At 38.6% G+C, this 27,564-nt stretch overlaps 1 protein-coding gene across 1 annotated transcript in view; it reads left to right on the top strand.

The window, feature by feature from the left end:
- CPE (carboxypeptidase E) overlaps window positions 1-21,557 on the top strand; it is a 61,666-nt gene extending 40,109 nt beyond the window's left edge. The window contains exons 2-9 of the mRNA XM_075028962.1: window positions 1,068-1,264; window positions 3,097-3,264; window positions 4,179-4,296; window positions 5,265-5,447; window positions 12,544-12,683; window positions 15,137-15,236; window positions 17,593-17,711; window positions 18,835-21,557. Coding sequence (XP_074885063.1) covers window positions 1,068-1,264; window positions 3,097-3,264; window positions 4,179-4,296; window positions 5,265-5,447; window positions 12,544-12,683; window positions 15,137-15,236; window positions 17,593-17,711; window positions 18,835-18,933 — 1,124 coding nt within the window. The 3' untranslated portion in view covers window positions 18,934-21,557. The remainder of the gene's footprint in view (window positions 1-1,067; window positions 1,265-3,096; window positions 3,265-4,178; window positions 4,297-5,264; window positions 5,448-12,543; window positions 12,684-15,136; window positions 15,237-17,592; window positions 17,712-18,834) is intronic.
- The last annotated feature ends 6,007 nt before the right edge of the window (window positions 21,558-27,564 follow it).

The raw sequence follows: 27,564 nt of genomic DNA, 5'->3' as shown, positions 1-27,564 counted from the left end.
AATTCAGAGCATATAATCAGCAGAATGTTCAATTAAAACTGTTACAACAGAGGAACTGCATTTAAAAAGGAAAAGGATAAGGAAAAAGGGGCTTCAACCCAGAAAACAGCATATTCTTCATTTTAGTTCCAGGACAATCCTTTTAATCTCATTCAGGTATTTACATGTATACTAAAACCTCTCTGGAATCAGGGCCCAACATGTAATTTTTTAAAAGGTAAATCCTTCAGAGCTCTGTAAGACATATCTTGCGTGGTTTTTATGTCTACAGAATGAGACTAATGAGCAATTGGCAATATTGGGCGTCTTATTTATATGTATTCTATATATAGAGAATATATATTGAATACATATTACACATTGAATATTATATATGACTATACAATATATATTAAATCATCATTAAATATGTGCATTAATGAATATATATATGGAATGTTTAAGCATATATGTAATACTGGACTGTTTATTGGAATGTTAAATGGGAATGATTCATTTTATGAGTTAGGTTATTACACTTGCTTCATAAAGTCTGAGCTGAATATCCAAAGCATCTGCTGCATAAGATTTTTCAGATCACTAGGATCAACAGCTGTTCACTGGCCATGCTTTGGTAGAAGAATTGCAGTTTAATGCCTGTGTAGTGCGATAAGCTTAAACTAATCCTGGAGAGAACATTAAAGATAAGAAGCTCTGTTAGTGTCAGTATTTATATTTAAAAACTACTTAATCAAGACGCTCTTTTGTAGTATTGAGGCATCAATTGTATTAGATCTCAACAGTAGCAATGTTAATGGCAGTGCTTAGCATTTATTTTGGCATACTGTGTTGTCCTCCAGTTTTCTTTCTCTGCCTTTGGCAAATAGCTGAATATGAATTACTAATTGTTTAGCCAGAGTTCAGAAAAAAACCTAAATCCACTTTTCTGAAAGAGGCTCGTAGCTTCCTGGTGATACTGTGACCAGTTGTAGTAATAGTGATACCCACATCTCAGGTGGGCTGTGTGAGCCAGTCCATGGGTCATTTTTGTATGTTGGTCTAAGACATGTTCTTCCTTTTTCTTGCAGGAGAACCAGAATTTAAATATGTTGGGAATATGCATGGAAATGAAGCTGTTGGAAGGGAGTTGCTCATCTTCTTGGCTCAGTACTTGTGTAACGAATACCAGAAAGGAAACGAAACTATTATCAACTTGATCCATAGCACGCGTATCCATATCATGCCATCTTTGAACCCAGATGGCTTTGAGAAGGCAGCGTCCCAGGTTTGTAAGGCTATGTGTATAAGAATAGTTATCAATTTCTGACACTTGGACTAGCAGTTTTACAGGCACATGAACTCTTGGTGGTGATTGTTGAATGGAACAATGTAACTGAAGTATTTCCTAACAGTACAGTAGGCTTGTTCTGTTTAACAAAGTAGATTTTATGCTTGGATTTTCAACAAATAGCTGTCTCTCTTGTAAGTGAGCTTACTGTATTTTAAAATATTATGATGTTTATGGTTTATGCATGTTCTTTCATCTAAGTTCACTGACCAAACGGTTTCCTAAACAAGTAACTTCTAGTAATACATGATGTTTCAAAAGTGTTAGGAAAGGGAAACTTGAGGTTTCCTTTAAGAATATTCTCATGTAAGTGCTCTTACACGAATTATTCACATTCATCAGAGCTTTATCCCAAAACAAGTAAACTTTGTGAGCCATCTCTTTAATATGAATATTTGATTCTAAATTTCAGGCATGAGGTACTTTAATTAAGCTATTAGTCAAGAAAATTTAGCATGTGTTTTAGGATGTCGAGTCAGTCAAGAAACATGTAATGTGTTAATGCATAATTAGCAGAGGGCAAATAGGACCCTGTTATATACAGCTTCTCGTGTGTATTATGTTCTAAACAAAAATAAGAATTTTCTTGTTCTACAAGGTGTATTTATTTTTAAATGAACATGGGAATGTTGATACTTTTTATGTGACTATTTATTTATGATTAAATGAGTCAAACCTCATTAAGATCTTAATTGAACTGATTGTCATGAAGGCTGTAACGGCGCCCCCCTAAACCACAGACCTCTTTTAAACCATATTCGGTAGTATGTCTCCCTCTCGTGGCAATAAAGCAGAAGCTGTCCACAAATTGGTGCAGTATTTTTCTCTGAAATCTCTCACTGTAGAGATTCTGTAATAACATTGTTTGAAACTTTTGCTCCTTAGTCAAAGTATACTTGCTTTTACATGATTGCCGTACAACTTACATATGCTTTATAATACAAGTTGCTTTAGTGCCACTGTTATTCTAATTTACAAGTATCTTGATTCGGTACGCAGTCTGTGTGACAGATTCACTATACCCCAAGATTAAAGCCAGTAATCAAACTAAACCTACTTTAAAGAGTACTGAAGTGTTACAGAGTCAAGCTAGGGAAAACTATGAGCTCTGAAGGCATTTCCTTAATGCAACCCAAAACATATTTTAGATACTCAGCTTAAAGAAAAGATTTTGCAAAAATCCTCATTGCGTCTTTATTCAGTGCTACCTTTTCAGTGAACAAAGCTGGCAGACACCATAAAAATAAAAGTCTCAGGTAAATAAGGATTAAGGTCCTTCTTGACCCTGAAGCTATTCAGAGGAACTTTGAAACAAGTGCGAACGTTCCTCGTGGCTGGCTGATAAATCTACAGCTGCTCTCAGGCTCACTAAAATGAGGTCTGTAATTCACGACCATGGGCATGAGGCAATGGGGAATAGCCAGGTCTTGGGGGAAGACTCAGCAGGCACTGAAAAATCTGATGCTGCTGCTAATTTTGCCCATCCTTAGTCCAGATGTGCCACTATGAGAATGATCCTCTCCTCCAAGACCCTCAGTGAAGTAGAGGTTGGTTTTGTTCCCACAGAGCTCTAGGAAGAAATAGGGGTGACTCAGCTCTTAGTGCTTCAGAATTCTTTACTCCCACATGATCCCTTCTTATTCTCGAGAACATGACAAGTAAACCCATGATTTGAATTTACATGGCTAAATATATCCATATAAAGCTTGATATGTAATCTCCTGAATCTACCCATCTCCCTTCTCTTTCTGTTCCCCTTCCTCATCTAGCCTGGTGAACTTAAAGACTGGTTTGTTGGTCGAAGTAATGCCCAAGGGATAGATCTAAACCGAAATTTCCCAGATCTTGATAGAATAGTCTATGTTAATGAGAAAGAAGGTGGCCCAAACAACCATCTGCTGAAAAACATGAAAAAAGCTGTGGACCAGAATCCTAAGGTAAGTAGGGACTGAAGATCAGGTCACTTACCTGCCCATCTCTTCTCTTTTACACAAGCAGACCCGTAGCAACCTCTAAGAGCTGTGTGTATGGTCTTTACAATTCACATTCTTCTAAATATTTTGTTCATTTTATTATATTTATCTGTCTGATGCTTCCTGAAATTCTTCTCAAAATGGCTTGCTGTAGTAAACCCTTTTGATCCATACTGCTTAATCCTTAGACAATTCCTCATTCAAAGCATGTTTTATTTTTAAGGCCAGAGATTGCGTAGCCTTCTGCCTGGGTTTGAAGCTATTCATGCAGATACTCTGCATTTTTACCATTGCCAGAAATTCAGTTGTGTATTGTACTTAATTACATTGCTGGCTAGATAGCTATTCTCGCATATGCATTTTTGTTAAGCTTAAGTCTTAAATATACAGACGTATATCTGGAGGGATTTCTATCTTCTTGTGTTTACGCCCACAGGAGGTATAGTGTTGTGACTGCAGTCCCATAGGGTTCTGGCCTTAATAGCCATATTCTGTCTTCAAATTATTAAATGAATTAATTTTACTTTCTGTGCAGAGAATAGACTGCATCCTACCAACATTTATTCTGAGTTTGTTTATTTTCCGTGGTTTTAAATTTGGTAGGCTTTTTTTAGCTGTAATGGGAAGAAGTAAAAGATTGCTTTATTTGTGGGCTCATTCTGAACTAATTTACTCTAGTTTTAGACTTATATCAATCTATTTAGACTGGTTCTGATGTAAAGGACTGATTCAGTTCTCTCTGAAGCCAAAATAAAATTGCTGTTCATTTAAATGGCTTGTCAATGTATGTGAGAATAATTAAGCCCACTATATCTAACTGAATAAGTTTCTACATTGAATTATCAATTTGTAACTGCTGGTAATGATATTTGTTGTAGCTTGCTCCTGAAACGAAAGGTGTCATTCACTGGATTATGGATATTCCCTTTGTGCTCTCTGCCAATCTTCATGGAGGAGACCTTGTTGCAAACTATCCTTATGATGAGACTCGGAGTGGTATGTAATAGAAGTTAACATGAAATAGTAGGAGATATAAATTACATTCTATACTTATTTTACTGCTACCTAAGATCCACTCTGTAAACATCATGTCATGGCTTTGTAATGACTTATTTTAGCATATTAATGACATTTAAAGCTAGTCAGTGAATGGCCATGTTTTCTAGCTTTGAAGATAGAAAGCTTGTTTCAGTAGAGTTATGTCATAAAAATGATGTAATACCTGAGGGAATTAAGGTCCCTCACATATTTTAATCGAGGCAACTTAGCACTTAAATTAACTGGGGCTGTTTGTGCCCTGTTAACTGAAGCGAGAGAGACGTGTCTAGACTGCCTGTATGATCTAAAGTTTCTCTACTTGCACCTTTAAAAAATGAATTTCTGAAAGCTGTACTGTGCTAATAGAAACAACTATCATTGTTTCCACTTTCTCAGTATTGGTCCCATATAAAAAGGATCACAGAGATGATGGCAGAGATGTTACCATTTAACACACAGCAATATTAGTTTTTTCTGCCAGTACAGGATATGCACATGACTGAAATGGTCATGAGATGATGGTATTGTTTGTGATTGATTGTCTTCCTTCAATCTACTTGATCGCATTTTAATTGCAAATCCTTTTAATATCAGACTATAAAACTCTCTAGGGAGACACTTTTGCCCATGCACTGTGTGTTTTGTGGTGCACTTTTAAATTAATATTTTCATAAATATTAGGACTGATATAAATAGTCACCTTAATAATGGGGCAACCTGGTACAGGCAACTGATGAAGTATTGGGGAAATGTTAATGTTATTAAGGCAATGCTGTATTAGTTTGTGATGCGGTAGGACACTTACCCGTGTCCAGAGAATTTCCAGGCACAGTCCTGCTGTGCAGTGCTGGTAATCTAGGTTCTAAACCAGTCAATATGACTGCCCTTTTAATAATCCTTGTTCCTAAACTCTTTTTCTTCCCTAGGCAGTGCTCACGAATACAGCTCCTGTCCCGATGATGCTATTTTTCAAAGCCTGGCTCGAAGTTATTCTTCTTTTAATCCTGCTATGTCTGATCCAAACAGACCACCATGTCGCAAAAATGACGATGACAGCAGCTTTGTGGATGGAACAACTAATGGCGGCGCATGGTACAGCGTCCCGGGAGGTGAGCCCCACTGCGTGGGGATTCGGTGTCACTGGTGGTTGTGTTAAGCTTGGGTTTTCACTGGTTTAGTTACAGACTGGAATACCACCAGCTTATTCACAACTTTTGGTGTGGTTAAGGCTAAGTCAGAGAAAGATCACTCACCGCAGTACATCTACACAATCCCATAATGCCTATTAAAATATTCCTCTTTTATTGCTTTTTATACAGTGTTTCTCCACTCAAGGTTTGCAAATTTACTAGTTCTACAGTGGGTGAGTGATTGCTATGCTACCATGAGAGCTTAAGGGTTTTTTTTAATTAAAAAAAGAGTAAAAAAAATCCCCTAGCAAACCCTGATGAGAGACAGCAGGCTACTGACTGTTCATTTTAACCTCAATAATGAAAGCATCCAACCTTGAAAGAAGTGGAGAAGCCTGATTTTACAATGTTATTGACAATGGGAGTTTGGCCTTTGATTTCCACAGGAACAAAATCCAGCCATGAAGGTACTTCTGTCTCCATACTTTGTGTCTTAATTAGTGCCTGATTCCTGCCCAGGTAGTGTTCCCCTAGACTTTGGTAAAGCCTGCTGTGCAAAGAGGAGCAGCAGAGATACTGAGGCCACTTCAATGCTAGTTTTCCAGGAGAAGTCTTATAAGAGTAGCCTGAAATGAGACATTTAATTTGTTTTTACTAAGAATTTTTATGTCATTTTCTTTGTAAACTGAGGCAAAAATGTGTTGGGATATCTAAATCTTCGAGTCTTCTGCGTCTGATATACTCATACAAAACTTTGGAGTGAAAACTGATCTGGGGATTTCTGAGCTAGAAGCTCAGCTTGTGTTGGAGCGATTTGCCTGTGCATTGGCTTTGTTGATTTGTTCCAGACAACCTCAAACACACGTACCAGTTTTATTGTTTGCTTTCCTCTTAATACTCAATTACAGTCTCTGAATGAATTTTAAATTTTTACCTGGAATGAGTAAGAATCTCTCAAAACATTAGGACAGCTTAGGTCGTAGCCTAACTCTGCTCCTGTTACAATAAAGGGGGTACTAGATGTCGTGGTTTAACCCCAGCCAGCAATTAAGCACCACACAGCTGCTCACTCACCCCAACTCCCCCAGTGGGATGGGGGAGAAAATCAGGAAGAGAAGTGAAACTCGTGGGTTGAGACAAGAACAGTTTAATAGAACAGAAAAGAAGAAACTAATAATGATAATGATAACACTAATAAAATGACAACAGCAATAATGAAAGGATTGGAATGTACAGATGATGCGCAGGGCAATTGCTCACCACCCACCGACCGACACCCCGCCAGCCCCCGAGCGGCGATTCCCCGCCCCCACTTCCCAGTTCCTAAACTAGATGGGACGTCCCATGGTATGGAATACACTGTTGGCCAGTTTGGGTCAGCTGCCCTGGCTGTGTCCTGTGCCAAATTCTTGTGCCCTGGCTGGGCATGAGAAGCTGAAAAATCCTTGACTATAGTCTAAACACTATTGAGCAACAACTGAAAACATCAGTGTTATCAACATTCTTCACATGCTGAACTCAAAACATAGCACCGTACCAGCTACTAGGAAGACAATTAACTCTATCCCAGCTGAAACCAGGATACTAGAAAAGGAAAATAATTAAGCTTGTGTGAAGAAATTAGAGGCAGAACAAGGACTGGTAGCGCTCACACAGCCCGTGATTACCTGCTTAAACTTGGAGTTGTTATTCCCAATCTTCACAGGAGCAGCATGTTTCCTCTGCTGTGGTACCACAGGTACCACAGACTGGGTGTAAGGTAAAATGTTGACATTTTGGAATGTAACTGAAAAGCAAAAATTTCCCTTTGTATGAAGCTTTCCACAGACTTTGAATTGGGACCATTAAAACACCCTTGACAAAACAGAGTTTGTGTAATTTGAAAAAACCTGAATATAAATAAAATATTGAGAGGTTCAATAGTTAATTTTTGTTTCAATTCAGTCAAAAAATTATCTTAATGAAATATTAACTATAAAAACATGGACATATTTAACTTCAGCTTCTTTTTCCTTAGGAAAATGCTATAAAAAACCGTCTTGCCATTGTTTTGATAAAATGCTTTGATTCTGACTAAACTGCACATGCCAAAGGCACATTTTTCCATTGGAAAAACTTGTTGGAAGGTTTGAATTATTTCCTCCTTTTGGATCTTATTTTAAGTTAGACGGCAAATTCCCTAAGCGAGCCCTTTCTTTTTCTCATGTATTTGTACAGAAGTTAGTAGACAGGAATCCTAGTTCTAACCAGGATCTATGATCCTAATATGGTACAGCTAATAAAAAATAGAAAGGCAACAATATACTTTGGCCCATACATGAATCTGGGTTTTTTTCCAAGTGTAGAAATCAGCTGGCAAGCTGTGACTTTTGAATGCAACCTCCACGGTAATGTTTGCCACAGGCTGAGTTAAAAAAACAAAAATAATTCAGTGAGAACAGTTCTGTTGTTTCCATGTCTAGTGTTAAGGAAAATAACTAAACATTGCTTAGTTCAAGTGCAAATTTTCTTGGAAGCTTTAGTCTGAAAAGCTGTGTCTGGAAACTGAAATATATTTGTATTTGTATTGCTTTAGGAAAAGTATTGCATTGTATATCCTTACCAGAGTTCAGAATTTATCAAGAGAAACTCTCCCAAGACCTTGTCTGCATGGCATCTATGCCAGTTTGGAGCTAACGTGGTGCTTCTCTGCCTTTGCAACTTTGGGTTGCTGCGGGCTGTTCTGGGTCCTCCGAGGGGGTGTGAGAGTAGCTCAGTGTCCTGTGGGCATCTAGAGGTTAGGCTTGCATCCCTGTCTGATCTCTGTGGGCTGAATGGAGGCAAAATAAAAGAAGACTTGCCACAAGTTTATAGAGAAAGGAGGAGAACTGGAGCAAAGTGACTGGGAATAGAGACAAAATAGGTGAGGGTGGGTACTGGAGCTGTGTTTGGTGTAGAAAGGAGTGCATGGCTTTAGCAGAGCAGTGGTGAGGGAAGGAAAAAGGAGAGAGTGGAGGACAGCTGTGCTAAGTGAGAGAGGCTGTGCTCTCCTAGATGCTGCCTTGGACAGTTCCTCATCAGACCAAGAGCTCTGACCTAGGAAGGGCTGATTTTTCTTTCTAACAAGTTACTAAAGTTGGTGTTGCCCTATAGAGCACATTATGGTGCCCCAGTTGTGCTGCATCAATTTCTTTGCCCGTATCATTCGCCCACAGGAACTTCTACCTTTTGTAAAAGACAGCACTACATGGTGGGCCAGCAGTGGTCTTGGCTGGTTCCTTAGTATGCGGGGATAATACATGGGTGGCTCTCTCCTGTGAGTATGGGTTGCTTTTGCATATGTTTTTCTGAATACCTGCGTTCTTTCAGTTGGAAGGCTGAACATCTGGTGGCTGAAAAGTCTGGTAGCAGCCCTTGTCTCAAACTGGAAGTAAAGATGAACCCTCCATTGCATTCATGTTCTGTCCTTCCCTCTTGTCAAACCTCAGGATTTCCTATTAACCTCAGGCAAGGTGGCAATTCTCCATTCAAGTTTTGGGGTGGAGGGAGCAGATGATGTGCAGGAATATTTGACACTTGCCTCTATCTCTTAATATACTTTGCTGTGAGGTTTTTCTCACTGTTAACTGCTTAGTAGTTATTTTCTTCTATGGAGCAGGGGCACAGAGAAAATAGCTCCCCCAACAGCATCTTTGTGCTAAATCTGAGACCATGATGCCTGTTACCCTTGCTTTGTATTAGTTGTCATCTGTAATTAGTTGATCCTTGTAGGTTTTTCAGAAAGCAGTAAGCAAAGGCAAAGAGGTTGTTCTTCCGTGCTCAGGAAACGCCCTTTTAGCCACCAGACCCTGGGGAAAAAACACAAAATCCATGCTATTTTGAACACTGGACTTCTCCCTATCAGTATGTAATTAATGATTTCACTTATTCTCAAGAAAGTCAAATTAAATTTGCACAGACAGCTTTAATTTTGGCATTTTTTTAGCTGTTGAATGCATAACTTTTCAACATCAATAATGTTTTTTTTAATGTACCTTTTGTGTGGAATATCTGTTTGGAAATATAAATGAGAAGAGCAGATAGCAATGAATTACTAGCTAGCCACATGTTCATTCTGCTTGTTCTGTCATTACAAAGTCACCTGAGTCTAATCAGATTTGTGTCATTACAAAAATAGCATTTCAAAGCAGCTTACATTGCTGTACCATTAGGCTATTTTTTAACTGTCTTTTTATTTTCAGATACTCTCAAATAATTCTTGGCACTCAATTAATTCATTCCTAACTTGAATTACCTTTCATGTTACCAGTTTTGGAAGCAATGTTAGGTAAATTTTTTAAGGATTTTTATAGAACACGTGTAGGAGGCACATGTTCTCCCTGTTATGCCCAAGGCTCAAGTTCATCCAGTCCTGCTAAAAGTTACTGTCTTTATATGTGTAGAAGATGAACTAGCTTAGTGCTGTAGCTTGTAACTCAAAGTCTAAGTAATTCTGATGCCTGGACTCCAGGGGCACACCCTGCACTCCACTTGCTTTGTGAAGTTTGGAGTTCCTTTTTTTAAAAGCTAAAGAAATTAATTTTGTCCCATATTCTAAGCTTATTTATGTGGGTACTAATGTAGAGACACTGTAGTCCTTCAGGGCAGTAGAGCAGTGCAACAGAGGAGTGTTTGTGTTGCTCATTTTCAAAGAAAAGTCCTAGTTATGGTCAGCAGTGAAAGGCATGAAATCCCAGTTATACCTGAAGTCTGCTAAAACTTTCCAATATTCAGAGAGTGGTCCCTGTTAAAGTATAGGAAAGTTAGTTTTGTGCTATCCTTTGTTAAAACGAGAAGCTTGGCAGTGCGGTGGTGTGCATGCATGTGATGTATGGCATGTGCATAATGAGAAAGAATAGGGCAGTTAGGGAGCTTGACCAGTGGCAGCAAAGTCGCCACAATGTTGAATAAATCTTTTGAAATGTATTGGTTTCTTGGATATTGCACCTAATCGCCACATTGAACAGGCAGGTAAATAGTGCAAATTGTGTGTAGCCAGCCTGATGCTCTCCAGATTACAGATGTAGTAGGCCATAGTTTAGATCTAGGCTGTCTTCACCCCATTCTCCGTCCCAGAAAGTCAGATCATCACCTGCAGCTCAGTGATTCAAGTTGAATTTTTTCAGAAGCCACACATATAAACTGTGGCCTAGGCAAGGAGCTGGGAAGCAAACTCTAGGATATGGACATTGTGCACAAAACTGGAAAATATATTGCTTCTTTATTCTGTCCTTGAGAAACTATGGCAATCCTTGCTTTGGGAGGTGGCAGGGAGGGAGAAACTTCCAGATAATTGGAGCAGTAATAGTCAAGAGTTGTTGGCACCACAGTAAAATTACATCATGCCCTTCGGCTCCCAGTTCTCCTCTTCATGGATTCTTTCTTTCTTGTAGAAGAAAGGCAAAAATTAAGAAAAACAACATTATCTAGTGTCTGGAACAGATGCCTGGCAGTCACACCGCTGTCAGCATTTTACTCATGACTCCGCTGCTCTCTTGCTGTGTACTGCTGAATGGTCCATCTTGCATTCTGCCTGGTGGGATATCAGAGCTGTCCCTCCCAGGAGAACCTTTGCCTTCTGTGTCCTCATCTTTCAGCCATCTAAAAAAGGCTTAGAAATAAAAGTGTTCCTTTAGGAATCTGAAAATTCCCTGTTCCTATCAGTAGTTAGGCATCTCGTTGCCTGGTTGGCAGAAAATAGATTCACTCTAATGTGTTGGCAAAATCCCACCTGACTCAATCTGTTTGCTGCCCTTGGTGTTCCCTTTTGGATGGGACACCAGCTCTCTGGACATTTCTGGATTGGTGCAGAACAGTGGTGCTTCGGTAAGGAGAGTGCATTAGGTCTCCTATGTATAGGTTGTGTGAGGGATCACAGGGCTGAATGAATTAGCTGTGTTTGAAGCACTTTTAAATCCCTTGGTGACCTCCATGGGGATGCTCAAAAAGCTTGGTAGCCTTTTTCTTTTCAGTCCTCCATTTGAGAATCCACTGACTTTGCTAGCTAGGTAGACTGGGAAGGCAAGAGCTAATTCTACATCAGCTTCTGTAAAGAATATATTTATAACCCTCCTGGGGACAGTCACAGTCCCTCTCCAGCTGGTTGATCCAGTTACAAAAATGGAAACCACTTTGGTTATTTGTTGACTGATTTGAGAAAATAGCCAATATTTCCACGTAGTAAGAGGAGACGCTCAGAAGTCTAAGAGAGTATATATTTCCCATAAAGTTTGTATTCCTAGTGATGATGTCACTGTATATATTTGTAAATTCCTATCATTAAAGTCGTATTAATAGTGATATTTCTCTTAATGTATTGATTATTGATATTGCAGAGGCATTGAGTGGGTGGGAAACACCCTCATCTATGGAAAAATTTCCATGTAAATGAAGTTTATAGGAAGTTTGTTTTGCGGTTGGTTTTTTTTTGGTGGAAAAGCAAAAATACTTGGAATCTATGCTGAGAAGCTTGACAAAGAATATTCCTTAGAAAACAGATGCTTTTCTTGTAAAATGTTGCTAAGTTGAAACCCTATAATTTCAGGAAAAAACCACCACGTTTTTGACCAGTCTTTATAAACCTCTTTTTCAAAGGCACTTTGCCATGTTTCATTTGCTTTATAATTAGTTGTCATTTTTCTTGGTTTACAAAGTGATCACTTTTACTTTAATCTGAAAATATTTTAGCCATAATTGGAAATAATTTTCTGTTCCTGAAGAGAAAAAAAAATATATGTCAGCTATTGAAAAACACATGTCAGGTAGGAGCAGTATATAGGCCAGGTACAATATCAGGTAGAAGTATATAGGCCAGGTGTTAAATCTTTTCTAAACTTTTTTGGGGAAGAAAATATTTTTGGGAATTAGTTGTCTTGCTGGTTTGTCTGATTTAATGCCTCTGATTTCAGAACTAAGCTGATGAAATGGAACTGCACCAACTGTATTAATAGCTATTCTTTCCTTAACAGCCCCAGCATCTCACATTCCCCCCCCCTTTACTGTATTTACTTCAGAACAATGCAAAATGCATCACTATCTCTCTTTTCTGGCATTGCAGGAATGCAGGATTTTAATTACCTCAGCAGCAACTGCTTTGAAATCACAGTGGAGCTTAGCTGTGAAAAATTCCCACCTGAAGAAACTCTGAAGGGCTACTGGGAAGACAACAAGAACTCGCTTATCAATTACATTGAGCAGGTAACAAAAACGAGGATGGCAAAACTCTAGTTGTTGTATGTAAAACTTCTAAACTTTGTGCTGTGTGAACATTGAATTCAAAATTTCATATTAATCCAATTGGTGCTCCATAATTCTTATGTCTCTAAGGTGGTAAATCCTGTGTGATCTTTCTAAATATGTGGAAGAGGAGGGGAAAAGAAAGAAGATGTTATAGTATGGAATTTATCTCGCCTAATTTAAGCTTTTACAGACATTTAATTTGAAATTGTGCCAGCTTCCTCAATGAAAAGAAATACACATCACCAGAGTGTATAATTCATGTCCCCAGCACTGATATGTATACTAAGAGAGATGGATTGCCCTCTACAGATATGAAAGTGTGTGTACAGATGTGGAATGAATCACTCTGGATGCACAGGGAGCCTAGACAGCTGGATTAGACTGTAGCTGCCTGGCAGTCCAGTGTAACATCGGGGGACATCTCTAATCCTGGTTTTGTAGTTACTCCGCTGCTCTCTAATTGCATGAGCTGCTGGTAGTCAATGTAGAGCTGTCAGTGTGATGATTCCATTAAAAAATATACAAAATCTGGTTAAAAGTGTAAAGCATAGTCATGGGTTGAGATAATCTTGTGCTAATGGGTTGCTAGAAGTTAAGATCCCTGAAACAGATCTATGTGTGTGTTTGTGGGGTTTTGTTTGTTTGTGTGTTTTTGTTTTGGTTTTGTTTGTCTGTTTGTTTTTGGTTTTGGGGCTTTTTAATCATTTCATGCCAGTGTAACAGGCTGCACTGAAGTGGTGGTTCCAAGCAGTGTGGGAGTATCAAATTTCTGAAACCTGGATACTGTAGTTAAAAATCAGAAATTTATCTGATATCCTTAGTGGCTGCACACCTGGGATTGCAAAGTCAGAAACATACTTTGTTAGCAGAGTGGTCAATTAATACATTCATTTCTTTAAGATCTTATCTGTGCAGAAATGCTTTAGTTAGCCAGAAATCTGAAATATTTGAATATTTCAAATGTTTGAGTTATACCATTCTATTAGTCAGTTCTATGTGGGCTGAGGAAAAAGCTGTACCCACCCTGCAGGTTTTTACCCATTTATTATGGGATCCATCTCAAATTGTTCAACTCCTTTGCACATGGGTTAATTTTCTCTGACTCATGGAAAACTATGGTGTCACTGCATTTTCAAAGTTACTAATGTGGAAGAGATTATTTTGCCAACTTCCTTTGCTCCTGCAGAGCTTCTGGCTTTACCCTTGAAGTTCAGATGGTCTATCTGGCACTGGTTTTTATCCTCCTACAGCACAAGAGGTCCAGCTCTATGATCCAGCTCCCCCGTGATTGCTGAGGACGGTGCAAATATGAGCTTTCTGCTTTTCTAAGCCGATCTGTGTCAGGCTTCTCCCACAGTGTAGATTAGAGGAATCTGGGGAATTAAATTATAGCACCTGAATACACTATACAGGTTCATAAAGGGGAACAGCAAAATCTCAAAACAGAATTTGTGATCCACAAGTCTTTTCAAATGTCACAGAATTAGAATGAAGCATGAACTCCACAGTACTTCCCCGCTTAATTTCCAGGCTCCCAGTGAGATGCATCTCTGCACAGGTTCAAAACATCCCATTCTCCCCAGCGCTGAGAGCTCCCGATCTCAGGCTGTGAAAAGGTAGCTGACCCTCAGTCTCCTGCCTCTGAGGAGCTCAGTCTGCTTTCAGACCATGCTCAAGAAGTACCAGCAGGACTGGTCTCTTCACCACACTGCAGTCAAATCAGTGCTTTAATGTCATATATGCTGGGAACAGACAGATTAGGTACTGCTGGTGCTGTTGCCAGCAGTATGTTGCCTGAGAGGGAAGAAGGAACTGGGACATGACCCTCCATCGCCTTTCTCTCACAGGCCATGTGGGGGTTGTTGTGACTCGGTGTGGTCCCAGCTCAAAGACCTGGAGGTTTTGGGTGCACAACAGAGAGCTTAAGCACCTCACACAGGGATTGCCCATCAAAGTCCAAGTGCCTGCAATTAACCTTGTTAATGTTTCACTTTTAAGCAGTTATGCCCATTATTAGCCCTAAATTCTTACAGTTGATGAAACTTTTTTTTAAAAAAAGGGGTTTTTTTTAGGCTGTTTTTCAAAGCTTTTCAGCACATTCACTAATCCCCAGTGACAAAGACTTTCAAGTCAGTGTTCGCATGTTATGAATTGCTGCATATTTCTGAGAAATGCTTGCACTGCACAGATAAATTAGTATAACTACCAGCTGAATTATTTTTCTGCTTCACTGTTTGTTCCATTATGTTGTTTAGTAATTATCCTTGATAGTTGTCAGCATGTAGATGGTGGGATCCATGACATGCATCGTTAGATACATCAACAGATATTTCACTGACATAAATGCCATCTTTTCTTAAGAATTTTCCAGTGATTTCCCATGTGTTGCTGACTTTATTTATTTATTTTAGATTCATCGAGGAGTGAAGGGGTTTGTCAAAGATCTTCAGGGCAATCCAATAGCAAATGCTACAATTTCTGTGGAGGGGATAAGCCATGATATTACATCAGGTGAGTATTGTACTTCAGCAAAATGGGAAGTGCTGGGATACGCTGCTTCTCCCTCTGCTTGGCAGCCTGGAGCCATTTCAGATCTCATTAGCTGAAGGTTTAAGGGAGCAAAAGTTTGAAGCCAGGAAAGCATGTTGCGCCTCAGGAAGCTTGCTGCCTGCAGGATTTCATGAATTTTTCTCTTGTGTTTTGCTCTCAAAGTAGCTGGAGACTGGTTGTTGGGACTTCATGGATCTCTGGCATGAATTGGTTCTGGTGGATCTTGGTTATTCATGCTTAGTTTATCTTCTGATTTGCGGTGCAAGCAGTGTTTCACAGCTCTGCCAGGATTTAAAGTCCTGTCGGCAGTGCTGTTTTGAGTATGAAGGCTAAACTGTGGTCCAAAAGTGTTATATTGCTTATGATGTGACCATATCTTTTGGTATGTAGATTCTTGCCAGATTTTCAGTTTACATAACTTCCTCCTGTGAAGATAAATTCTCTCTGCTGTTTACAATTCTGTGACTTTTTTTAGGAGAGCGGTTCTAAAAGAGGAAATTATTGTGTTGGTGTTCACAGAAAATTGCATGTCACTTCTTCAATGGTGTTGTGCTTTTTGAATAAATGAATGAGTTCAAAGGTAACTCGCACAGTGCCAACTTGCAGTCTTCCCTGTAGACCTATGCTTTCTTATTCTGAATGACATTTTTTTGTTTGTTTGCACAAGATACTAATTAGAAAAACAATAGTAAAATGTCATTGCTTTATGCATGACCTTACATTATGGTCATTTTTTCAATGATATGTCTCACTATACTGTTACAGAGGTGCAGAATACTATGAAACAGGACCGGTAGACCCTTCAGTTGGCTTCGATTTGTGTTTGTTCTCAGATCACCTGCAAAGAGGCCAGTATTTCTGCCAAGCAGAACACTCTGTGATAGCATTAGCCATCTTCTTTCACTGTACATAAGAAGGGAAAAAGTATAGAGGCTGGAAATAATTTTTCAGGGATAATAAAAAGGGAATAAGGCGTGCAAAGAGGTATTTTGAAGTATGAGAGAGTGATGCATATGGTACTACAGCTCATGCTTCTACGGTACAAAAAAGCATGTAATCATGATTCCTCTCACATTGTGCGTGTATAAGCATGGAAGTCATCTATTGTCAAAACAGTGAGGAAAACAAGCACTTGAATTTCAGCACATTCAAAAAGAAGGATAAATATTCTTTGGCTTTTTTTCCCCTGCTCCTTTGTTCATGAGTTAAAATTCAGCTTTGTTCTGGTGCCAGGAATTAGAATAGATCATTATCGTAGTTCTGCAGCAGTATTTTTTTCCTTTCTGTTTTATGAAGAGAAAAGTTTGGGAACAACTGGACTGACTACTGACATTTTCTGACCATGCGAATTGCAGACATTTAAGTAATGTTTCCCTCTGTGCGCTGTGTAGGGGAAGTTGTGCTGAAAAAGCATTTAAGGAATTGGCAGTAAGAGTGTGGCCAAGTCTTTTAAATGGCACTGCTAACTGGCCTTTAGAACAGCCTTGCAATATTTTCTGGAGATAGAGAAATTCAGAGTATTAGCCTGTGACAAATTAGATAATTGCCCACTGCTGATGGATGGAGGATCTGAGTCTTTGTGAAAATGGGAGATGGTCATTTCTAGAGAAGAGGATGATGTGTTTTTATTCTATGACTGAAAAAGATGATCTGCAGTAGCACTCAGTGCAGTAGGAGCCTTTCTTTGGCCTGAGTGGATCAAACTTTCATTTCTCTGTTTAGCTAAACAGAAGAAAAAAGACCCAGACATTGCCTGGATACTGAAACATTTAGATAGTGATGCTTCAGGGGTGATACACATGGAATATTCTAGGAAATGATGATTTATAGCTTTCTCTGCAAGATAAGAAAAATTGAGAAAGGTGGTCCTATTTATTTAAATTTGATGAGAATCAAATGTATTTACATTTGGATTTTCAGAATACTGAAGGACATTAAAAATTCACATTGCATTGCAAACTGAAACTCAGACACTTAACAGGAGCTGTACATTGGCCAGGGGTTGCTTCTAAAGTAGAATAGTGTCCCATATTGTCCTTTTCTTCAGTGTGCAGGAGAGCCTTTGGCCTCAGCAGGCAAAATCTTTCATGGAGGCTACAGCACAACTTCGGACTTTAAATCTGTGTTTTGGTTACCAGAAGGGAAGAAAATCTGTAATAATATATTTGTACAGCCCTTACAGAAGAATTCTTTCAGACAGACAAAAGGAAAGGGCTGACAGGAATACAGAAGACTGACAAGATACACGGTCCCTTCTACTTAGCTGTGTGATTAGTTTTATACATATTTATGTGGATTTTTTTCTTCTTCTCTACAGCCAAGGATGGTGATTACTGGAGATTGCTTGTGCCTGGAAATTACAAACTTACAGCCTCAGCACCAGGCTACCTAGCAATAACTAAAAAAGTGGCTGTGCCCTTTAGCCCTGCGGTTGTGGTAAGTGCTCACGTGTGTGTTAGTTTACCATCTATTATGTATATATAAAAAAGTCTCTTTCTTTTTTTCCTTCATGTATACATGTAAGCAGGAGGTGATTTTTCAGAATATTTCAGAATATGCTAATTTAGAAGACAGTCTGGAAATCTCTTTTCTAGTACTTGCTGCACAAGCCACAGAGAGTAATCTCATGGTAAACTCATTTCATGTCCTGCTGGTATTATTTAAAATGAAAAGACACAGAGAAGGGTGATATTGTCATACTTAAACTTTTTTTTTATTGGTTGATGTGTAAATAGCCAATCAGAAGATTACAGAACATCTTTAAATAGTGCTACATAAAAAGTAAGAAATGTTGAGGTTTTCATTGAGACCTGATACTTTTAATTTAAATTGTCAAGGGACTAGCTGCAGAGGTTAAAACCAATGTTCAGCTCTGTGCAGAAAGATAGTGATGGAGCACTGCTTTGTGTAGATACCCAGCAAGTATGATGAATAAGACCTAGGCTGCATCTAAGAGTTCAGAAGCATTTTTAATTCATCTTCTATACAGGTGTGTGGATTCCACTCTTAACAATTTAAATAAATGCTTATTTCTCTACTGTGTATCATATACTAGGATATACTACACTAGCACATCATATCTACATCAATAAGCTGTGTGTCAGAAAAGCTCCCTGGATCTTATTCATGGCATAAAATTGAACATGTGTTTTGATATGCTGGGGGTCTGCATTGCTGGATGTTAGACAGCAATATGCTGGCTATACCTTTTATTATATGCTAGATGAATTATGTGGCTCGTTATTATTCAATTTAAATTTCATTGACCCATATTTTTTGAAATTTTTAGGCAAGTCAAAGACTGGACATATGTCTGGCTTCTTTTGGAAATTTTGCTCACCTATGTGCATTTTTAGATAAGTTTATTGTACTGATATACTAGTATTGCACATATTTAAATTAGCTTTGAGACAGTTTGGAATAAACCTAGCCTAAAATGGAAGGTACCTCCCTAAGCCCCATGTCTGTGTTAAACAACTTATTTCAATAAATTACTGTTAAAAGCCTATGCTTCTCTCTTTCTACAAGTCTTACTGATGTTTTTGATTGTGTCTCTTAGGTTGATTTTGAACTGGAGTCACTGTCTGAAAGAAAAGAAGAAGAGAAAGAAGAGTTGATGGAATGGTGGAAGATGATGTCAGAAACACTAAATTTTTAAATGAAGATTTTGGCTTTACAGCTTTTAATCTATTATATGTTGACTTAGTATAATGTACTGTGGAGAGTCCCTATATTCTAGATTTTGTGCACTTCACAATAATTAACTTTGAATTTTTCAGTCATCTTTTGATTAAAATGATTACAGATAACTACTAGCCTCCTAGCTAGATAAATAAGTTATTAATTTTCTTTCATATTGTTATAGAAAATTTACTCTTATATACAAATCAGAAAAAAATGAATGCAGCCTATATGAAAGTACAATCTGTTGTGTATTATTTGCAAGTTCAGAATATGTAGGTTAACTCTTGATTTAAAAAAAATAAAAATGCTGTAGTCAATTCCCAATACTGCCAGAAATATTTGACAGTGCATAGTAGTAGGCAGTGCTCTTTACTGAGTTCTATAATGGATGTTATTGAAAAGATTTATAATAACAGTGTGTGGTGTAATGTTTTACAAGGATTAAAATTCAGTATAACATTTTGTATGTCTTTGGTGTTGGGGCTATTTAAAAATGTAAGAAACATAAGCTGACTTCATTTTAGTAAGCAGAAGGAATCTGCATAAGCTCTTTTATTAAAGATGGCATGGAATGAATTCAGGAAATAGAGCTTTATTCCTTAAACTGTTAATGATATTTCAAGATCAGGTTTTAATTATTTCTTATTACTTATTAAGCAAATTAAAAATTCTGAATGGGTGAAGAAGAGCTTGTGCATCTTGTTAATACGCTGCTTGTGTTTGTTTTACAGCAAAAAAAAAAACCCCGTTTCAGGTGATGTCTATTTTAATTAGATAACTACCTTTTTAACAATCTTTACATGTGTCAGTGTGTCTAGATAATCAGCCAAAAGTTCATATGTTCACTGAAAGCTACCAAAACATTACAGTTTAGACAATGAACTGGAAGTCTACTAAGGACACGCATTTAGTCTTACAAGCCAAGAATGGTTTTGTTCCCAACTTTGTTTCTTCTGCTGGTTAGGCTTATCTAAAAGTAGAAGCAAGAAAGATAAGTGAAAATTTTTTCAGTGTGGTGAAGTTTTCTCAAAATACTTGAAGATGATACAAAAAGCAACTTTGATTTAAAAAGATCCTTCTTCCTCCTCTTTTTTCTAGCATACTTGAATTAGCTTGCTTTAGTATTTTGTCTAAGATGAGTGAAATTTGCAGAGTCAGACAATACATATGAACCATAGTGTGTGCAATTTGGTATAATCGATAGCAGCTAAGCATCTCATCTGTTTGAAAGCTTACACACTATTGCTGGTCTACTTTAATTCAAGATCAGATGTTCGGTATAGACTTCCTTCCTCTGTTTCTTTAGTATTACTGTTTGTGTTTTGATTAACATATTATTTTAGTTGGTGCTGTAGGAGTTCAGTACTGTTCAGAACCAACCAACAATGCACTATCATGCTCCTGCCATAAGTGAAAAACCACATGTTCAGGTGTAGGACCCAAATTTACCTCCTTTGGGTATTTAAAAATCTGCTGAAAATACTGTTTTCTGAGAGTTTGAAATTCTTTAATAAAAATAGCACTTGATCCTTTAAAGTAACAGGCTTAAGGTTTGACACACATTGATAAATTGAACAGCAATAAAAAGGCATAAACTTTCTCTCTCTGGTCAAGAGTTTGCTATGTAACCTGTAGCTCATTTGGGTAGTAGATATTTAATTACAAACTTCAGGGGAACTTCACTTGCTGTAAGTCATTATGCAGTGATGAACTTCAAATCTCCATTGCGATGACAAACCCCTGTGGCAAACGAAGGATATTATCTGAACAAGTCTTTATAACAACTTGTGGCTAGCTGTGCACAAGGATGTGCATAAGAGATGCCCAGTTATACCAACTCGGGTGTTTATGACAATTTGAAAGGCTAAGACGTAGCACGAAACACACTCTGTGTCCGGAGGCAACAATACTGTTTTCAGCTGAACTAGGTAAAATCAAAGCAAACAGTCTAAAAATTAGTTATAACAAGAGACTGCTGGCATGTGGGCAAATGGCTACAGGAGTGTTTCTGACCTGTAAACTAATGTAATAAGGCAAGTGTATATTTGTACAGAACACCCTGCTCTGCCCCTTCCAAACCTAAAAATTTCAGTCCAAACAATATTACTACATGATGCGATGCCTGTCATGCATCCGGTCTTCCTGTGTGGTGGATTGTGTGGCATAGTTAGTGCAGACGTTACATCAAAGTGATCTCATAACAGATTTCTAATCCATACTTGTATTACATGTGTGACATCCTCTGGTCTACTGTTTCATGCATTTGCAATTAAATGTGGTGTCCCTTAAATGATCTCTTCGTTTTGTTCTAGATGCTTGCTATTACTGTGCTGAGAACAGGTTAAAGTGATTAAATGCTGCACCACCAGAACCACTGCCACTGTTCTTGCTGTAGGTAAACATCCTTAAGAACAGGGTAGGCAGGACTCTCAATAAATTAATTCATTATGTAGCTTTCCTAGCTGAACTGAGCTGTGTTGTAGGACTGTGTTTGTTTAAATGGAAGATTAAAGTGTTGTGTGATGCTGAGCTTTTGGTTAAAAAGGTACATGCTGTACTATTGTACAATAAATCTACAGGTTTATTTAAAATGTAAAATGTGTGAGTAATTTACAGGTTCAAAACGTGACCTCTTTGGCTGTGCATGTCTGCAAAGTATGCCATAAACATTCTTCGTGAGGTGCATGTGCCAGTTAATTTGCTGTTTGGACAGAGAAATGAGGCTGGGATTAGTGCCATTATGCCATTGAAAGCCATCCGTAGCCCCTTCGTGCCAGTACATCCTCCTTTTGGAATATACATCTATGAGCGCTTTTCCCATGCAGGTTTTCAAGTAAGGTCATGGGTAAGAATGAGATGCTCTTCATCTATGCACAGTTGGTGGGGACTGGGCATACACTTTGGCGCATCTATCCACTCCACAGTATTTACAGATCTATTCTTTTTCCATATCAATCCTTAGGACTAGAAAGCGCAGTGTGCTTGCAAACCTGTGATACTCTGCATTCCTTATAACTACAATGGTCAGGCTTATAATAACAAAGTCAGTCAAATAAAATCACTACGTCTGAATTATGTTTCCCTTTTCCTAGGTTGTGGTGTCATGTCGATATATGCGAATTCACATATAGTCCTGGCTATTCTTGAACTGGTAATAACATACATTAAAGTGTAAATTAAACCTGAAATGGTATGTAAGAAAGAATTGCTACCAAGTTTCTTTCTCTGAGGTTTTTTTAACAGATCTAACAGGTGTGTTAGAAACACTTAATAACTAGCCCATGAAAGGAATAGGATTCAGAGAAGGGTGACAGATAGGTCTGAAGGAGCTGGAATTTAAAGTTAGAAGGCACAGTTCCCATGAGCCTGATTCTCTCCCACATCTGAGCTTAGATTCACTCAGGCCTGCGGAGGCTGTAGAATAGCAGCGGTTTAATGACTGCCTCTCTAAGAGTTTGAGCAGCCGTCTAGAGCTTCTCAGTAAAGCTGCTCCACCAGAGAAGTGCCCTGCTTCCTACTTGTAGATAGCACTGGAAACACAGGACCCAGAAACATCGCTGCAGTGCTTGCTTTCTGCCTTCCTGAATCTTGCAAAGAGCTCATTCTGATCATCTCCTTGCAGGTATTTTATTCCCCCTGTACATTTCTGTTTATGTAGAGCTACATCTGTTGTGAATAATTTACTGCTTGTTAATTTGACTCATAAGCTCAGGCATTGACACAGCCTCTGTTCCAGTATTTCTGACTTCTAAAATTAAACCCAGAAACCAAAAACACTCAGGAGATTTTCTGAAAGTCATGGCATAAAAAAAGCCAGTGGGTTGGTTTGTCTCCTGGCTTCTGAGGGTTTTGCGTGAGCTTCCTTCAAGTTTCCATTTGTAAAGCCTGCTTTAGGGGGAGAAGAAAATGACAACTGAGAAGTTGATGTAATCCTATGCCTCCAGGGGCTAAGGTTTTGAGCAGTATAGCAAGTATTGGAATAGGCAGTATAAAAATGAGATATTTAGAAACAACTGCTGTTTACTTTTACTAACTGTGATAATAGGAGTATAGTAATTGAGTTAAATGGCCTTGCAATGTTGATCTTTCTTCAGCCTTCCTTATCTTGCCTCTCCATGCCCCAGGCATTATATTTCAGCAATGACTTACTTAAACACATCCACGATTAGGCACCATTTATCACAGTGCTAGATTTTCCCTGAATTAATGGTTAATACTTCATGTTTTTTTATCTTTGTCCTACTTTCATATTCAGTTAAACCACCACAGATTTTTGTAATCACACATCCCTCTATGCACAGTGGAAATTGTCAAAGAGAGAAGCTGAAGAGTTTGGCTCCTGCACTGGGAATGTAGAGGGAATTTGACATCTGGGAATGCACTGGAAGCAGTTTAGTATTGTGAAATAAGTAGATTTTGTAGACCTTTTTGCTAATCATTCTTTAGTAAAGGGATAAATAGGATTATGTGCCTATGGGATTCTAGGAGTGCAGTATGTCCGTGCCTTTAGACTTTAGGTAAAGCTACTCTGGAAAGATTCCCGTTAGTTTCACTAAGGTTTTTATCAGACCCTCAAGCCTGGAATCTGAGTAGTCAGGACTATCTGGTGCCAAGGCTGCTCATTTTGCATTAGCAGTAATAGCTCTTCATCTTTTCCAGGAAAAAGATGCAAAATAATAAAAAAGAAATTAAGTCCACTTTCACAAAGTGCAGAATTGGTCATGGAACTTGTTAAGAGCCATTGCAAGACCTAAAGTAGAAATAATGGAGATTAGCTGGACCAGTGGCAACCTACAGCTCACTGAGCCTCTGAACCGCTGCTCAGTGGAAGATAAAAGGGTAAATCAAGGTGCCATTTCTGTTACATTCACCCACTGAGGATGTGGTCAGGGCCATAATTCAGAGACAAAATATAGAGCAAGATGAACTCACCTGACTGCATCATGGCAGCAATAGAAGGATTCACAGTATTGTAATACCATCCAGTAATGTGAGATTCCAGTTCATGGACTCGGAGGAGCATCTGTCCTGTGCTCTGCCATGGTGCGTGTGCTGGTGTCCAAGGGTGCAGAACCAACATCCCTCATCCGCATTCCAGCACCATTCACACAAAAGGTAAATTAAACACATTTCAGAAACTATAGACAAGATTCAAGAGAGGACTTGGCTGCCAAGAGCAGTACGAAATTACCTCCCTTCAGCTCACTAAATATCTGCTCATGTTGCTTTCCTTGGCTGCTTCCAGTTCTCTTTCTGGGTGTGTCACAAACCCACCCAGCCTGAGCAGCTCAAAGATCACTTTTGCCAAGACCCATCAGGAGTGGATCACAGGGCTTTCTTGTGTTTAAAGATCCTAAATTTGCACTGTGAGGCAGGTCCCCTGGCATGGCCTGGCATCCTGAATCTTCAAGTTTCCAGAATGGGGACCCCACCAGAAGCTTGCTTTTGGCTTGCATGCTTAAGTTTCTTCCAATGGAGGTAGAAGACAGCTGCTACACCTCCCCCCTGGTATTGGAGGAAAGATCTGGCCTATGCCTCCGACTCCACATCAGAGGGTGGCTGGCATATATTAAGACTTGGAGGCTGGGAAGTGCTCCTGGATCCCATAGGTTAGACATGGTCTGAGACATGGTTTCTGAGACAAGGCCTTAGAAACTCAATCTGAAAAGGAATAGCGGTTAACCTAATACCGCTTTCTTTCCCCTTCAGAGTCAGGTAATTTATTTGAAGGTTTATCATGATAGTGATATTTATCCCTGTATATGCATATATCAGCATATCTACTTTGTGTTTCCTATGGGGGCCGGAATGCTTTTTAGTTTAAAGAAGTTTTGGGTAAAATAGAGAAGCAGCTTTGGGGGCAGAAGCACACTGAAACACAATTAACTGGCTTGTGCTGCACAGCATTTATTACTGTGTGGCAAATGAGGGGCATTCACTCCAGTCCCGGTGTTATTAGGTTTTAACAGATGTAATAAAAACTGTTGGGAGGCAGTTTTTGCAGATGTTTAGTGTATAAAAACTTAGGCCCCAGAAAGATCTTGCTGCGAAGTTTATCTTTTGGATTCACTGTGTGCATACGTACATAAATGTGTGTGGGAGAGAAGGAGCAGTGAAAGGATGTACTTCATCTTCTCTAGGCTATTTTAGGTACTTAATTGCTCAGAAATCTTTGAAGGCACCTATTCTGTTTGCCATAAAGGGACCGCAGACTCCTGGTTTTATGAATCACATCTAAATCAGGTGCCCATGTGAGACAAGTGGATCCCAGGCAGATCCTTCTGTTACGGGACTGGGTGCCCCCAGAGGGCAAAGAAGGTGCCCCTCAGCGGGGAGGGCCAGGCAGCACCTCACCAAAGAGGCTAGGGAAGCCTGGCGTCCTGTTACTGCTTACAGGAGTATTTTAAAATATGTAACATAGAGCTCTAATGTAGCCGGTGGCTGTCAAAACGACAACGGCGGCTGCAGCAGGCTCAGCGTGCAGGCTGCCCTGCATCACGTCTGATGCACCAGGTGCCCTTCATGCACTGTATTAAAGTTTGTAGACCTGAATCTTAGTAAAGGGCATTTTGACCTAAAAATCCTATTATTAGCTGTTTTAGTAGGGCTTTTGCAAAAGAAACTTCTGAAGGGAATGCTTTCTTGTGCCTTCTTCAAGAAACTGAAAGCCTAATGAAAAGAAACTGGTTCTGAACTTTGTTATACCAGCACATGATATGTGCCCTTCCAAAGAAGTATAGATTCTGTCTTCAGCTCTCTATTTCCACATATGTCTGACAGACCTCGACATCAGATGCCTGTTAATGTATGTGGTAATATACAAGATGTTAAACATCTGCAAAATCTTCTGATCATTTTTGCAATGTCTCAAAAGTTAGACATAGCTTGCAGGGGATTTCCACTGAAAAGAAACAAAATTTGGAGGACATTCGATGTTAAGTCATTCAATATTTGTTTGCCAATGCACTGGATGGTATTACAAGATGCCAAGATAAATTCAAATTAACATGAAAAATATTCGGTACTATTGGTTGTGGGTTTACATAAGTTGCTGGCGCATTATGTTAAGAATTCTCAGATAAATAGTTGCCAGGAAAAAAGTCCAAATGAAAAAATAATAACTACATATAATACACTTGAACAAGTGTCACAGAAGAATGAAATTTCTACGCAGTGGAATTTTGCTTCAGCAAAGTAATTAAACGTGGAGATGTGTTCACAGACTGTTTCAAAATTAATTGATCTCAAAAACCTCAGTTTAAATTTAAGGAAATTGAAGCCAAGACAAAAATAGAAAACACTATGAATTCCAAAATGGAAATAAGATAAATAAAAATTTAAAAGATTATAAAAAATTGCAGTGAATATTTGTGTACGAAAACAATTTACTTATGATAAAACTGCTGAGATGTCTTAAGTGCCTTTGAAAATTGTAGGTTGAAAAAGAATTTAAAAAAAGGGATTATTGAAAGATAAACAGTAAAATTTTGCAAAACACACTATTCTGCTTCCACTTGAATCTTTCATTTATAAAAACGTCAATGCAGATTTTTATATTTTATGGTATAATGCTTATACTTAAAAGCATTTTTACTAGTTTTGTAGTTTTTATTAATGTAGCCACATAATTGAACCCAGAGTCTAGCAAAGAAAGACTGAACAAGATCAAATAGTTGGCAGCTGAAACTAGGCAAATCCAGAAGCAGAACTAATGTTCAGTATTTTCTTAGTGAGGCTAATTTACCTTTGCAATAGTTCACATAGCTGTACAATAGATTTTTCATCACATGAATTTTTTTAAATAAGACTGTTGTCCTTTTGAAAGACTGTTTAAATGCTGTTTGTGTTCCTTGGCTGAACCAAGGGTACGCCCTTTCAGTTGATTGTCCCATCTGGTTTAATTGTTTCCCGAGGCTTTAGACAATCATACATCCCTTTGAGCTTCTGCTTCATCAATCTAAGAGCATTTTTGGATGCATTAATTACGGGATTCTGAGAATTCAGGCTTGGATTCCGTGGGCAGTATCTGTATGCCATTACAAATATCTGGGTATAGATTTTCCACGTTTGCTTCTGGGCTGGTTCCCTTACTATCTCTGCTCTGAATGAAGCCAACTGAGATTTTTTAGCTTTGATTCTGAACTGAATTTTCAAATACAACAGAACCTGCTGAAATGTTGTAGGAATGCATTTGATTTTAAGATCAATCAAAATGCTTAAAAGGGCTTTCCACCTTCAGTCTTATATGTTTCTCAATTTTCTTGGAATTGCACTAGTCCTAGAATTAACTAATTAAAGACTGGTTTGCTTGCATGATATTTATAATGTCAGCAGCTTCAGCTCCCATAATATCCAAGAAAATTATTTGTATTGCAAGCCTCCATTCCTCTCAAATCCATCTACTTCCATGGGGAGGGATGGGATGTCAAAGCCATGCAATTTTTCTCCCCCTCCCCCCGCCTTCAGCAGTTTGTAATTGTTCTTTCTCCACAAACTCCCTTTTTCATTCCAACATCCCTGAGATGCATGCTAAAATCCTGATATGGCCTGTGCATTGCAGAAGTTGCTGGTTTCCAGGCCAGTAAATGTGAAAGAGATTGCGATA

The sequence above is a fragment of the Buteo buteo genome, chromosome 1 (assembly GCF_964188355.1).
Source record: "Buteo buteo chromosome 1, bButBut1.hap1.1, whole genome shotgun sequence".
NCBI lineage: Eukaryota > Metazoa > Chordata > Aves > Accipitriformes > Accipitridae > Buteo > Buteo buteo.
The sequence above is the reverse complement of the archived record's forward strand: the minus strand, read 5'-3'. Positions and strand labels throughout refer to the sequence as shown.